At 47.2% G+C, this 13,274-nt stretch overlaps 1 protein-coding gene across 1 annotated transcript in view; it reads right to left on the minus strand.

The window, feature by feature from the left end:
* The window catches only part of LOC134079592 (short transient receptor potential channel 5-like), a 37,210-nt gene extending 24,234 nt beyond the window's left edge, over positions 1–12,976 (minus strand). Inside the window, exons 1-3 of the mRNA XM_062535686.1 lie at positions 12,915–12,976; positions 10,675–10,993; positions 148–571 (exon numbers count right to left, since the gene is read on the minus strand). Of these exons, the coding sequence (XP_062391670.1) occupies positions 148–534 (387 nt within the window). The 5' untranslated portion in view covers positions 535–571; positions 10,675–10,993; positions 12,915–12,976. The remainder of the gene's footprint in view (positions 1–147; positions 572–10,674; positions 10,994–12,914) is intronic.
* Positions 12,977–13,274: the final 298 nt, after the last annotated feature.

A 13,274-nucleotide genomic window follows, 5' to 3' on the forward strand; every position in this document is an offset into this window, starting at 1 on the left:
CTCTCTCTCACACACTCGCACACACACACACACACACACCCTGACATAGACACACATACACACTCACACATACTGTACACACTCTCACACACACACACACACACACACACACACACCTAATACACCCCCACCGGTCGCTTGCCCTACCTGTTTGTCTCCGCTGGGCCGGCGGTAGGAGAGCAGCAGCTCGACGGCGCCCACCACCTCCTTGCGTATGGCGTAGAGGAGCGCGTCGCCCACGTGCACGCCGTGGCTCAGCAGCAGCTCCATCACCTCCAGGTTCTCGTTCTCGATGGCGATGAGCAGCGCGCTGCGCCCCAGCGGGTCCAGGCAGTTGACGTTGATGTTGTAGTAGATCTCGGCCTCCTCCAGCGCGTGCTTGACGCCGGCGTAGTCGCCCTTCTCCACCGCCGTCAGGTAGGCGCGCTCGCCCGGCGACAGCTCGGCCTCGGCGCGCACGATCTGCAGCGGGATGCGGTCGCGGTACGGCGAGTAGCTCGCCTTCTTGTAGTACAGCTGCGCCATGGGGTTCATGGTGGCGCCGGTGGGGTCTGAGCGGTCTCACAGGGCTCTGGAGAGGGCAGGCAGAGACACACACGCTGACCAGGGGAAGGAGTTTCAGAAAGAGAGAGAGGTACAGAGAGATATAGAGCTTTCTTTTGGGCTTTCAGGATCTTGGATAATCCTTACTTACACTTCGTAATGTTCTTTATAATGTTGTAATGTTCATAAAGACATTCCTACATGTCAGGCATAATGTTCTCCATAATGTTTTTTTATGCTCATAAAGACATTCCTACTGTACATGTCAGGCCCAAAAGCCTGACCCTTACGTTTCACCTCATTTTGCTAACATACATTTATGTAAGACACATAGTACATTGATTGTATATTGATTATTAATTATGAAGTGCATTTGCTACATTGTTCAGGCATGTAAATGTCACGAAATGGAACCCATCCTGTTAGAACACATGTAGCCACACTGCCAGGGAGGCTGGAGAATGCGCTCTACTTTGCCTCTGATTATTCCACCCACAGATGTTAGTGGCACACTGGGCTAAAATGGTTTTCTGTTGCGTAGGCTACCTGACACTGGGATCTAGGCTACAGTCCGTGCCTCAGCTTTCTATCTCTGATTATTGCGGGCTCTCTCCGATTAAAGGCAAAAATATGCTTAGGGGGTAGCATGTGGATGAAGACATTGTGGTCAACATGGCAACAGTGGATGTGCTGGCAACACAAGCAAAATGATAATGTTTATGCTGTCACAGAGGTCAGTTATTGCCGTTAATGGGTACTCGAGGGAAGCTAGAATTAGGCATAGTGTGGTTTATACAATCATGTGTCAGTCAGATGAGAAATATTTTTTCAGTTAATTTCATAATAGGAACTGTCATTTAAAAAAGTGTATGTTTTGGCACACATGAAAACATGTCTAGTGTATATGTAATATTGCATAGTTGAATCTAATCTAATCTCGTATAAAGTACTGTATAGGCCTGTGAGGTTTTGCTGCTGCGTTGTGCCAAAATATTTGCTGCATTAGCATCACAACCCCATGTCCCTGTCTCACTCTTAACTATGGATTTTAAGAATTCCATTAAAGCTTGCTGACCTTGTGTGAACCTTCTGCCTTGGATCAATGCATATTAGATTAATCAATTGTAATTAATGCCCGAGGAGAGAACGTTAGGAACGGTTCTCCTGGCCCTGAGACATCAGTTGAGAATGTTGCTTTTGTTTGCAGTTACAGACGAAAAAGAGCCATTCTCCCAAATTAAATATTGAGTCTGTTCCTGAGACACATTCAGTGAAATAATTGTTCTGCTCATGCTGTTGAGCGGCTTGAGTAGCTGATTTCCAGGCACATAGATGAGAATGAGACAGGGGTAGTTTAAAGAGGACAAACAAAATAAATAATCATTCTGTTATTATGAAACATCTGAAGACCTGAAATCGCATGGCTACATCAGCTGGTCCTAATTAGAGAGACTCTAGCTTGCCACTAGCTTAACAGCATTCCTCTCCAGAGGATTGAAATTTATTTTTTTCCCCCCGTCAGTCTATTTTAGTTTGTGTACAAAACTGGATGAACAGTTCCTCTCAAAGAGGGAGAAAACACTCAGCTGCCCCTTCACTCGCCGTCTGCGGGACACAGTACTGTAGATAGAACCTTCTAGACTTTTTTGGCCCAGCCTGACATTTTTTTTTCTTCAATCTGCCCTTTCTGATGCTTCTCCAGAAGGCTGAATTAATCAGACGTGTAAACGCTTGGTGGAGATCTCCCTTTGATCTCTGCGAGCAAGCGCACACCCAGACCCGACCCCCCAACACACACACACACACACACACACTCCCGTCCTCACTCAATTCCCTTCCCAAGATACTAACACACAGGGAAGCAATGGGTGACTGATCTAGTGGTCCCCATGTGCAACACCCTCACATAAACAACACACACACACACACACACACACACACACACACACACACACACACACACACACACACACACACACACACACACACACAACTCATTACAGTCCCTCACACAGGGGGAACCAGAATGCCTCTGCAGGCTACCTCCTGGGTTCTCAGTTGGTACTGAAAAGAAAAGACGAAGAGAGAGAGAGAGGGGAGAGAGAGAGAGGGAGAGAGAGAATGTGAGATAGAGAGGTAGAGCAAGAGAGGGAGAGAGAATACAAGAGGGAGAGAGAACACATGAGAGAGAGAGAGAGAGAGAGAGAGAGAGATAGAGGTGCATCCATATTCATGCTGCAGTGCTGCCATCAAAATGGGGGCCTGCAGGTGAGCCCATGCAGCACCCCACCAAGCCCTTTCCCTCCCTAATGGCTTCAGAGAGCACGGGGGGGGGGCACTCACAGACCAGAGGGAAGGGCATGGAGACAGACACACAGAGAGAGAGAGAGAGCGATTAAGGAGGAGCTGGAGGATGGGGTTGGGGAGCTGACTTGCTGATACCCATGGGCAAGAGGGAGTGTGTGTGTGGAGGGTGGAGGGTGGAGGGGGGCTGCCTTGATGGCCTTGAGGTGCTGAGTGAGTCAGTTGGCCCCTGCAGTAGGTTACACATGAGGAGAAACAGAAAACCACACTGGCGTGGTGTCGACCCACCATCGCACCACTACGCACAGCTCTATGGAGGCCTTCAGGCCAGGCATCATCATACCGTAATTTACCAACTATTAATCACAGCTTATACATAGATTTTTGCAAAATTTCGACAGCGATGATGTTAATACACAGGGGCAGTTAATATGGTATTAAAATGTTTTTTTTGTTCTTTTAACTTGCTTAAAACACTGTCCTGTGGCTTATACACAATGCTAATAGGCTAATACACAGGAAGTTACTGTACAGTAGATACTACACTGCGTTAAGTTGTCCTCCTCTCCTGCCTCTTGTCAAACTCCCCGCGGTGTGGCCTTGTGCCCGGTCAAACCTCGGGGTCCTCACGCACACATCTCATTCCTGATTTCAATCGCAGGGGGATTAACCCCTCAACCCCCAAACGTCCTCAAGCCCATTATGCGTGTGCTGCCGTCATGCGTCTATCCTCAGGATGACCCCCCTTTTTTTTTTTTTTTAACGAGGAGCAACTTCCCTTTAGCAGGGGCATCATTACTGATGAGCTCATGTGTCCCATCGTTGCTGTGGCCAGTAATACAATCACTTGAGGCCTAGTAATTCATGGTTAAGTGCTGTACAATAGAGTTGGAGCTCACAAATCATTCGGGAAGCTTTCTCTGGAGAATATGGAGAAATCAATAAGTGAACGCAATAATAGCCCTTCTGTCCCGTCTTTCAAATCCAAACAATTACTAGGGTCTGAGTTACGGCTTTGGATATGGCGAAGTGTCGTGTAATGCGGCTTCTAATTAAAATCAAAGACAGGAAGTGGTAGCACCAACACAACAACAAAAGGCCTCAGGTAAGTCCAAACATCAACTGTGAAAGTCAGCTGTCATGGACCACACACACACACACAAAGTGACATTGAGGTCAGTGAGAAGACATGTGTGTGTGGTGTGCATGTCACTGAGCCAACTGTTTGCTCCATTGATTCCACCTTGCGGTTTCTAATAAACCTCACCGTATGCCAGCCACACACACACACACACACACACACACACACACACAAAACATGCATACACACACACACACACACACACACACACACACACACACACACACACACACACACACACACCACACACAAACATATATACCCCAATCAGCCATCTCACCCCCGCTTCGTTCCATAAATTCGTAACATCTTAGATATGGATATAGTAGCATATTTTCTTGTTTTTCCAAGCCATGTAAAAAAAAGAAATCATTCACAAAAATGGAACACCGCTTATTTATAAACTGTGTGCTGGTAAGCAATCCACTGTCATGAGATATTGTATTTTGCATGTGCCACCCTGTCATGTCCAAACCTATGATTTGTGTCGGGAACGGGGAATGAGAGCCTTAGCAGCGAAAACCATTACACACTCATTTGTATTTCACCCGATTAGTCACCGACTGGCCGGTATACACTTGTGCACCATTAAACAAGACGAGGTCCTGAATTATTCACTAAAAAAAGCACCCCTCGGAGGGGAAGGTCCACTTCTTCCACATTCTGACAGATGCAACATTTCACCCTTATTGGCAGCGGTCTCACTGGGGACAGAGCACAGCTGTAGTCTCACTCTTACGCCTGGTTTTTAGCAGCAACAGACACAACCTCCTTGTCAGATCCTCTATGCTTTGAAGGGACTATTTATTCATGCCCAACTCCATGCCAGGAGGAGGAGGTGAAGATGGGCATGGCCAGATGCTTTTTGCGTTTGAGTTGGGTTGGCGGTGCTGATGTTGGCTGAACTGGCTGCCTCAATAACAGAAGCCCCAGACTCAGTCTGGGAATGTTGTGTGAGCAGCAGTGTTCATCAGTGCATGTTTTATTCAGAGTGTTTGTAGCCCTGCACTGACACCTGGGCTCTCCTGAAAAGCCTCTGCTACAAATGAGCACTGCTGCAAACGCACATAGCCTCCCCAGGCACTTGCAGACACACACACACACACACACACACACACACACACACACACACACACACATACACACACACACACACACACACACACACACACACACACACACACACACACACACACACACACACACACACACACACACACACACACACACACACACACGCACACACAATGCACATGGGCCTACAAACCAGGCATACATTCATATAAACTTACACGCAATGCGTTCGCCTCCTTTCATCCTCCTGACCTATACACCATACACCTACTTAAGACACCTGTACCCACACACATAAATAGCACATACACACTCACACACACACACACACACACACACACACACACACACACACACACACACACACACACACTCATGCAAAACATAAGATCATGCGACTTACACAGTCTCAGTACAATCAAATTGTCTTCGATGCCACCGCAGAAACTGCATACAAGTACAATTCACCATGCTATGCGTTCTAGGCCAGCCTGAACCTGGCTAGTTAAATGCCCACTGTAAATGGCAGACATGCTTCAGCTGCAAGCATTCAGGTATTTATCGATTAGCTCTTTGCTTGTGTGCGGCTTGTCATTAGGCTGACCAAATGGCTGAAGCTGCACAGCAAGCCCTTTTGCTGCTAGTGGTAACCGCGCTACCACATACAAACTAAAGGCTTAGTCTTAGAGGCTTCATCTGGCAGGGCTTGCTGTTCAGTGCAATTTATACTGTATACTGCTAAATACAGCATACTGTATGTAAAACATCCATATATCAAAAACATGTTTATGGTTAGGTATAGGTTAGGTATACTTTTCTGAGCCAAATTGGTAAGTGGCCAAAGACAATAAAACCAACAATCAACAAACAAAACATTGAGGAGGTTGCATTCTGATATACAGTTCAGTTGTTCACTTGTTTATATGACTTGTTAAAAAGGCAATGAAAGTCAATGATGCCATTTTTCATCCGACTATGAACATCATATAGGCATTTAGAACACTGAGCGAACGCTTATCAATCCGCGCTGTAATGCGATGCAGTAAAAATAGAGCGCTGGCATCATCTGGCATGTCCAGGAGCGAGCGTGTGAGCGTTGCGATGCAGGGAAACGGTTAACATCACTGTTTCAAAGTACTTCTCTGGGCAGGAGCGGGCGGGCGGGCGGGCGGGCGGGCGGGCGGGCGGGCGGGCGGGCGGGCAGGCTCCACACTCATGGTACAGTGAGTGGGCTGCACATGGGTACTGTATGCATCTCAACAGGGCAAAGCCATGGATGTGTTTATTATTACTATTATTATTTCTTCTCTCTGTTTTTTTTAGGACGAAAAAACTGTGAGGAAGCCTGGCTCTTGGTCCTGGCCTTGGGCTAGGCTCCAGGAGCAGTATGCAACATCGGGAGGCAAAAGGGATGCAAGGAAAGAGAGGCAGAAAGATAGAGTTGGAGAGGGAGGAAGAGAGAGAGAGAGAGAGAGAAAGAGAGAGATTGAGAGGGAGGAAGAGAGGGAGAAAGAGAGAAAAAGAAAAGGTACAAGAGAGAGGTGATCTAGGCCACGGACACGGTTTCTGTTTTGTTCTTCGCTGTACTGTTGGCAGGAACAACAGGCGCCCCATTGATTAGCTTGCAGAAGAATCGAGAGACATTTGTTGAAGGGGGGGGGGGGCAGGGGGGAGGGAGAGGGTGAAGAAGGGCCACATGCATATTTAAGATCCCACCTCCAACCAACACCACCACCACCACCACCACCACCACCACCACCATCTCTCTGCAGTTATTTATTCTTCACCATAAATCATGGCTAGCTGATGGCAAGCATATCAATAATGCAGGCAAGCTTTGGTTGTGGTTTTAAAATTGTTCTCATGAAATGCAATCGCCGCTACTCCTTCTCATTATCCCGTGAGAAAATGGAAGACACATTTCCAGTTAGAAGTGACTAATCAAAAATGCTTTTGTCAATAACAAGGTGTGTGTGTGTGTGTGTGTGTGTGTGTGTGTGTGTGTGTGTGTGTGTGTGTGTGAATGTGTGTGTGTGTGTGTATGTGTGTGTGTGTGTGTGTGTGTGTGTGTGTGTGCGCGAGCGCGCGCACGTGCGCGTGTGTGTGTGTGTGTGTGTGTGTGTGTGTGTGTGTGTTTCTCTCGATGAAACAAACCCAGAAACAGAATGTGATCGTGGAGTAAGTGGTACTTTGTCCACATTAGACAGCCCCAGGTGGAACACAAACATACAGTAGGTATAAATGTAACGTACTGCTCAGTGACCTGAAGGAATTAACAACAGTGTGTGTAGAGTCCCCAGGGAGTTTTGAACTTTCAAAAAGGCACACACACTGATACGAGCGCAGGTGGCAAGTTAACAGAACTTAGCTCTGGCTGTTCACTGTGAATAGAACTGAATAGCCGCTCGTCTCCTTTCAGCTAGTGTGTATCATCATCTGAGTGTTTATCTCCGTGAAGAGTGAAATGGATCGTTTCTTCATGGAGAGATTTTTTCTCTCTCCTTTACTGCATTTAGCGAAGTTTGTGTTAGTCTGGTGGGAGTACGAACGGAAGCCGCCGATCTTTCCCAAGAAGGGATGTTTAGCTTTTTTATGTTGCATGTCTGCTGTAAAACAGTGCGAGTGATGTACAAGTGACGATGTGGAAAGGGGGTTTTAAGGGGATCTTATCAGGCCATTCATCGTCTCAACCGCCACAGAAATGATTAATATGATCTTGCTGGTTCAAGCACAGAGACATTTGGGTGTAATCTCTCCTCTGCCACATCAGTCATGCCTCATGAAAGAAACATGGCGTATGGAGGCGCCCGTAAACACTGCATAATGGCCCTTCATGGTCTGTTGGACATTACAGTCACACAACAAAACTATATATTCCATTAAATGTGTAACACCATCTTCATTTACAGCTTACAGAGAGACAGACACACACACACACACACACACACACACACACACACACACAAACACACACAAACACTCAGGAGATACATAGACTCCTGGGAGCCCTACATTGCCAGTAATAGCTGTTTCTTTTTGAACGGCAAGCCAGCAGTAGCATCGCTGACATCTCCAAAGAATCTTGAGGAAGCGAAGTACGCTGAGGAGAGGAAGGAGGGAAGGAGCGAGGGAGGGAGGGAGGGAGGGAGGGAAGGAGGTTCACCTTGACACCACCGGTGTTGTGTGGATTACACTGACAACACCATCAGACGCCAACAACGGGGCACGGTGGAGTGAGCGCGGGACTGGCGGCGGAGGCAGCCTGACATGTTGGTGAGGCCCTAGTGGCACCGCGTCGCTCCTGTGGGGAAGCTCCCAGTGCAGCGCAGTTAGTCCCTCACAAGAGTGCCATCCAGAAAGGACTTGTTTTCGTACTGAAGTACTGTTGCGATACTGAGCTATGGTCTCTCTGTCTTGCTTTTTTTTATTTGTTATTTTAGGAGAAAGATATGTCTTTCCCTATTTTCATTTTTTTTTGGAGAATGTGTTCTATATGTTATATATTCTACTTTTCCTTTCCATGTTATTTCTTTTCGTTCGAGTCTTTTTTCGGAGGGGAAATCGAGGAATCTGACTGTGCAGGACACAGTTTAGCCCCCCACTGTTCCCCTGGAGGTTAAAATGCCCCTCTCCTTAGGGGTTGTTTTTTCAGTCATCTGTCTGTTGGTAGCAGGAGGCCCGGGGACACAGAGAGAGAGAGAGAGAGAGAGAGAGAGCTGATGGAGGGAGAGATTGAGAGATGGTGACGTTGCTGTACCCTATTCTGCCCCTTCAGATCGTCTGCTCCCCTGTCAGAGTGACTCACGCCATGGTGATGGATGATCACCACTAGCGCTAACCCCCCCCCCCCCCAATCTTCGGTGGGGAGAATGGCGTCATCCCCAAGATGGCACTTGTGCCCGGGTTCTCCTTCTGCTACAAAGCAGACATATTATATCGGGACAATTTAGGCTGGATTAAACTGCACTCAGATACATAAAAAAAAACAGCAAACATTTTACTCCCGAACCCAACAGCAACATTCCAGATAAGCTAAGCTAACGTCACCTAAAAAGTTTGAAATCACAAACTCATTACTAGGAATATTAGATTTTGTCATACTTTCTTTAAAGGATAACATTTAAAAAAAAAATTCAAAAGATGTCAAAATATTCAATTATTAAATTTTTGACACAGAACCCTTTCATGCATTTCACATTTTTTTCACTGTTTTTTTCCTCACTATTTTCCAGCATGGTTGAGAAAACATTCTAAAAAATACCAATAGTAGCCTAGGTGATGTGGAACGTAAAACAGAGCTGTACGTTACTTTATCGAACATGAGTAAACGGGGAGCGGATGTGTTTACATAACGCAATATTATTTTTGGTAACCCTTGCCAGAAGATGAAATACGAGCGTGAGTCCCTCTCAGGTGTATCGCCACAGGTGTCACTTCAAAGCCCACCTGGGTGCGCAGCGTCTTCCCTGGAGTGAGCATTCAATCAGAGACGCAGCTTCGCCCCACATATTTACATACTGTATGCCTTTATGTGGCGCATGTAACGTGTGTATCTGTAAATGCGGCAAAGCCATCGAGATCGTCCATTCCTTATGCTAAATTGCTCCCCCTCTTCCTGTCCCCGTTCTCTTTTCTTCTCTCTCTTTCTCTCTCACTCTTTTCATTTCTCTCTTTCACTCTAGCTGCCTCTATCAGTGATCATATCAAGGCACAAACACACATTGTGTTGGCTTGCGGTGAAGAAGCTATTACACCACACGTGGCCATTGATTGACTGTCCGGCTAATGGACAGATCTCTTGATTGGAGTTAGCACATGACTGTATAGGTTCTTGAGCGCTTCATACCTCTGTCTATAAATCTTACACATCTCTCTCTCTCTCTGTGTGTGTGTTTGTAGGTGTGTGTGTGTGTGCGTGTATGCGTGTGACAGAAGACAGAAGAGCTCTCAGGTGTTTCGCTGGCATTTAAGGCTGGCAGCTGAGGGAGATTCATTAGGGTGTTAATAACCTGTGGAGCCGTCTCTCTCTTTCTCTCGCTCTCTTTCCCCCCCCCCTCCCCCCTTTCGCTCTCTCCATCAAGGGGTGAAGCACACTGCTTAATTGTCTTGGCGTCCTTTTTCTTTAAAAAGGGTTTGAGGACAAGAGGTGTCATGAGCTCTTTCGCCTCTCGTGCCCCTGTTACGGCTGTCTCGATCTCAATAAGCCATGAACATCACGTAAGAATTGGGGGTGTTAAACACCCTTTTTGTACTCCGTCAGCTTGCTGGTGATATGCTTTTCTCCTCATTAACCAGATCATGTTTCCCTTATTTGTCTTCTCACATATTATTCAAGTAAAAGTAAAATTATTTGGCAGTAGGTGTTTAGTAGTAACATATTTTTCTCATTGAAATTGACTCCTTGTTTCTCTTTCTTCTGAGGACTGTTTATCATTAATGCATATCTGTTAAGCCATCCATAAAGATCTCTGAAATATTCAGCCGGAACCTTAAGCTCCCATGAGAGAGAGAGAGAGAAAGAGAGAGAGAGAGAGAGAGAGAGAGAACTACTCAATAGCACAATAGAAGGCATAGTATCAGATTCAAAACTGGATTCACAACGCCAAACTCACCCAACGTGGATCTCTTCACATGCTTTGTCGGTGGCAACCCAGCCACCAGTGAGCGCAAGCAGGTCCTGCGTGTGTGTGCCTGTGCGTGCGCGTGTGTATATTTTTTCCCAAGCAGCTTTTTCTTCTCCGTTGGTAGTAGAGCTGCCGTCTGCTTGATCATTGAGGGGGTCCCTGGCTGCTACTGCTGAGCAGTGACTGTGGCGCGCCTGGTCTGTGGATCCCAGTCCGGGGACGCAGCAGTTAGAGAGCAGGTGGTGGGCTGGAGACCCTCCATCTTCTTCCAGCAGCGTTGCTACCCCCGATGCCACGCTCCCCACCGCTACACAAGGAACAATGAAAACATAACGGAGGAGAAGAAACGATGTAAATATCCACAGTTGCTCAGTGAGAGAGAGAGAGAGAGAGACAGAGAGAGCGAGATCTATCCACCTCCTCCTCCTTCTCTTCCTCTGAGGATGACTGCCTTGTGGTTGTGTGTGTGCGTGTGTGTGTTTTCTTGTTTTCTCTCGTTTAGTCTCTCTCTCTCTCTCTCTCCCCCGAAAGACACTCACATACACACCTACACAGACATGAGTATGCTCTTACACACACACACACACACACACACACACACACACACACACACACACACACTCACACACACACACACACACACACACACACACACACACACACACACACACACACACACACACACACACACACACACACACACACACACACACACACACCGTACCGTGCCTCACATCCCCTTGATTGGCATAGTGAGAGAGCTTGGGGCTCGGCATGTGCTTGCCTCGGTTGTCATGGTGCCGGACAGAGTGTGGTCGCCGTGGCGGCTGTGTCGTCTGCGCTCCTGCTCTCTCTCTCTCTCTCTCTCTTGTTTTTCTCTATCTACCTCTCTGTCTTTCACTGGCACCAGCCAGCTACAATCTGTGCATCCTTAGATCAGGCTCCCCCTTTGCTCTATGCATTCTCTCCTCTCCCCTCCCCATTCCACCTCCTAATCATCCCCCTCCTCTCTCTCTCTCCCTCTCTCTCCCTCATTCCACCCCTCTCCTCATCTCTGTCTCTCCTTCCTCCCCCTCCCCATTTCACTTCACCCACTCCTGCATGTTCCTCTTGAGCTCCCTTCTCACACACACACACACACGCACACACACACACACACACACACACGCACGCACGCACGCACGCACGCACGCACGCACGCACGCACGCACGCACGCACACACACACACACACACACACACACACACACACACACACTTGCATAACCCCCATTTCTTCATATCCAATATCAGGTTGTTTTGCTTCTGTTGTCATCGCCGCCGCCGCGTGTGTGTGTGTGTGTGTGTGTGTGTGTGTGTGTGTGTGTGTGTGTGTGTGTGCGCAAATGGCACTGTTTCTCACTTAAGGAACAAAGGAAGGGGAAGAGGGCTTTCTCTTTGTTAATCATAAAATTCAGATCAAACCAGACAAATGTTCGGTTAATGTTTCCTGCAGGCAATCATTATGTGATTTAGTAGTCTTTGGCTACATGACGACGTCAAAAGAACACCTGACGCAATGGTTGTGTGCTCATCGTCACTGGTGAATTATCCCGATTCGTGGCCATGTCTAAAATTATCCTGGAAGTCAGACGTAAATATCAGCCAGACCAGGCTCTGTGAGGGGTGGTCTTTCTCTCTAGGTTCAGCAGCTGCCTGTCTGTTTAGTACATTCTGCCCTGTATCCTCCTTTTACTGATAGATTATCCTGGGAGTTACTGACACTATTTCCCAGGCGACATACTCCCCTGCTACAACTCAACCAGCTCTACCACGGCATCGACCATTATGGGGTTTTTTGTCTGTTGTCGTGCGAGGGAAAATAAACTCCTCTTTCATCCATTTTTTCTTTCTGTTGTTGTTGTTGATCCATCACTCACTACCCTCCTGAGGTTTGAACTGTTGATGTGAAAGCTGCCCTTCCAGCGCTTGGTCAGAGAGACAAAGGGACTTGGTCTTAACGATTAGTATCAGCAAAGACGCTAGCATTGCCAAATGTCCCCCGAGCTGCTGACCTGTCACTGTTTTTTTTTAACAGACTGTGTATTCCAGTCTGTTAAAGGACAAACCGAAAAGACCTTTTGGCTTTGATAAGTTTGGAGGCTAAAGCCCTTGGGCTATTCTATTAGCGGGTTTACAGCTTCCTCTGGGTTATATTACCTAGGTTTGCAACTACAGTAAACCACCTACTTGGAATCATAGCCTGATCTGCATGTCCAGAGTTCTGCAGACGGCTCACTGGCACTGGACTGTCTAAAGGCAAGCAGGGTTGGGTGACGTCACCTCTGTTGATGTTTCGAACAAAACAGAGAGCTACGTACTGTAGCTCGTCCCTCCCACCTGTGCAACTGACACTGTCATGAATGTTCATCTCATCGGTGATTGGCTGAAACAATCAGTTGATTCATGGTCCAGGCTGGAGCAGGCTGGATTTGTTGCGTTTTTTGAAGCCTGGGCTGTGTCCACAGGGACCAAGGTTTTTCACAGCATATTCAGGAGACATGCAGCTAGCGGATCAGGAGATGTTTGCTGTACAGTGTATGTGACAAA

Source organism: Sardina pilchardus, chromosome 5 (genome assembly GCF_963854185.1).
Source record: "Sardina pilchardus chromosome 5, fSarPil1.1, whole genome shotgun sequence".
In the NCBI taxonomy this organism is placed as follows: domain Eukaryota; kingdom Metazoa; phylum Chordata; class Actinopteri; order Clupeiformes; family Clupeidae; genus Sardina; species Sardina pilchardus.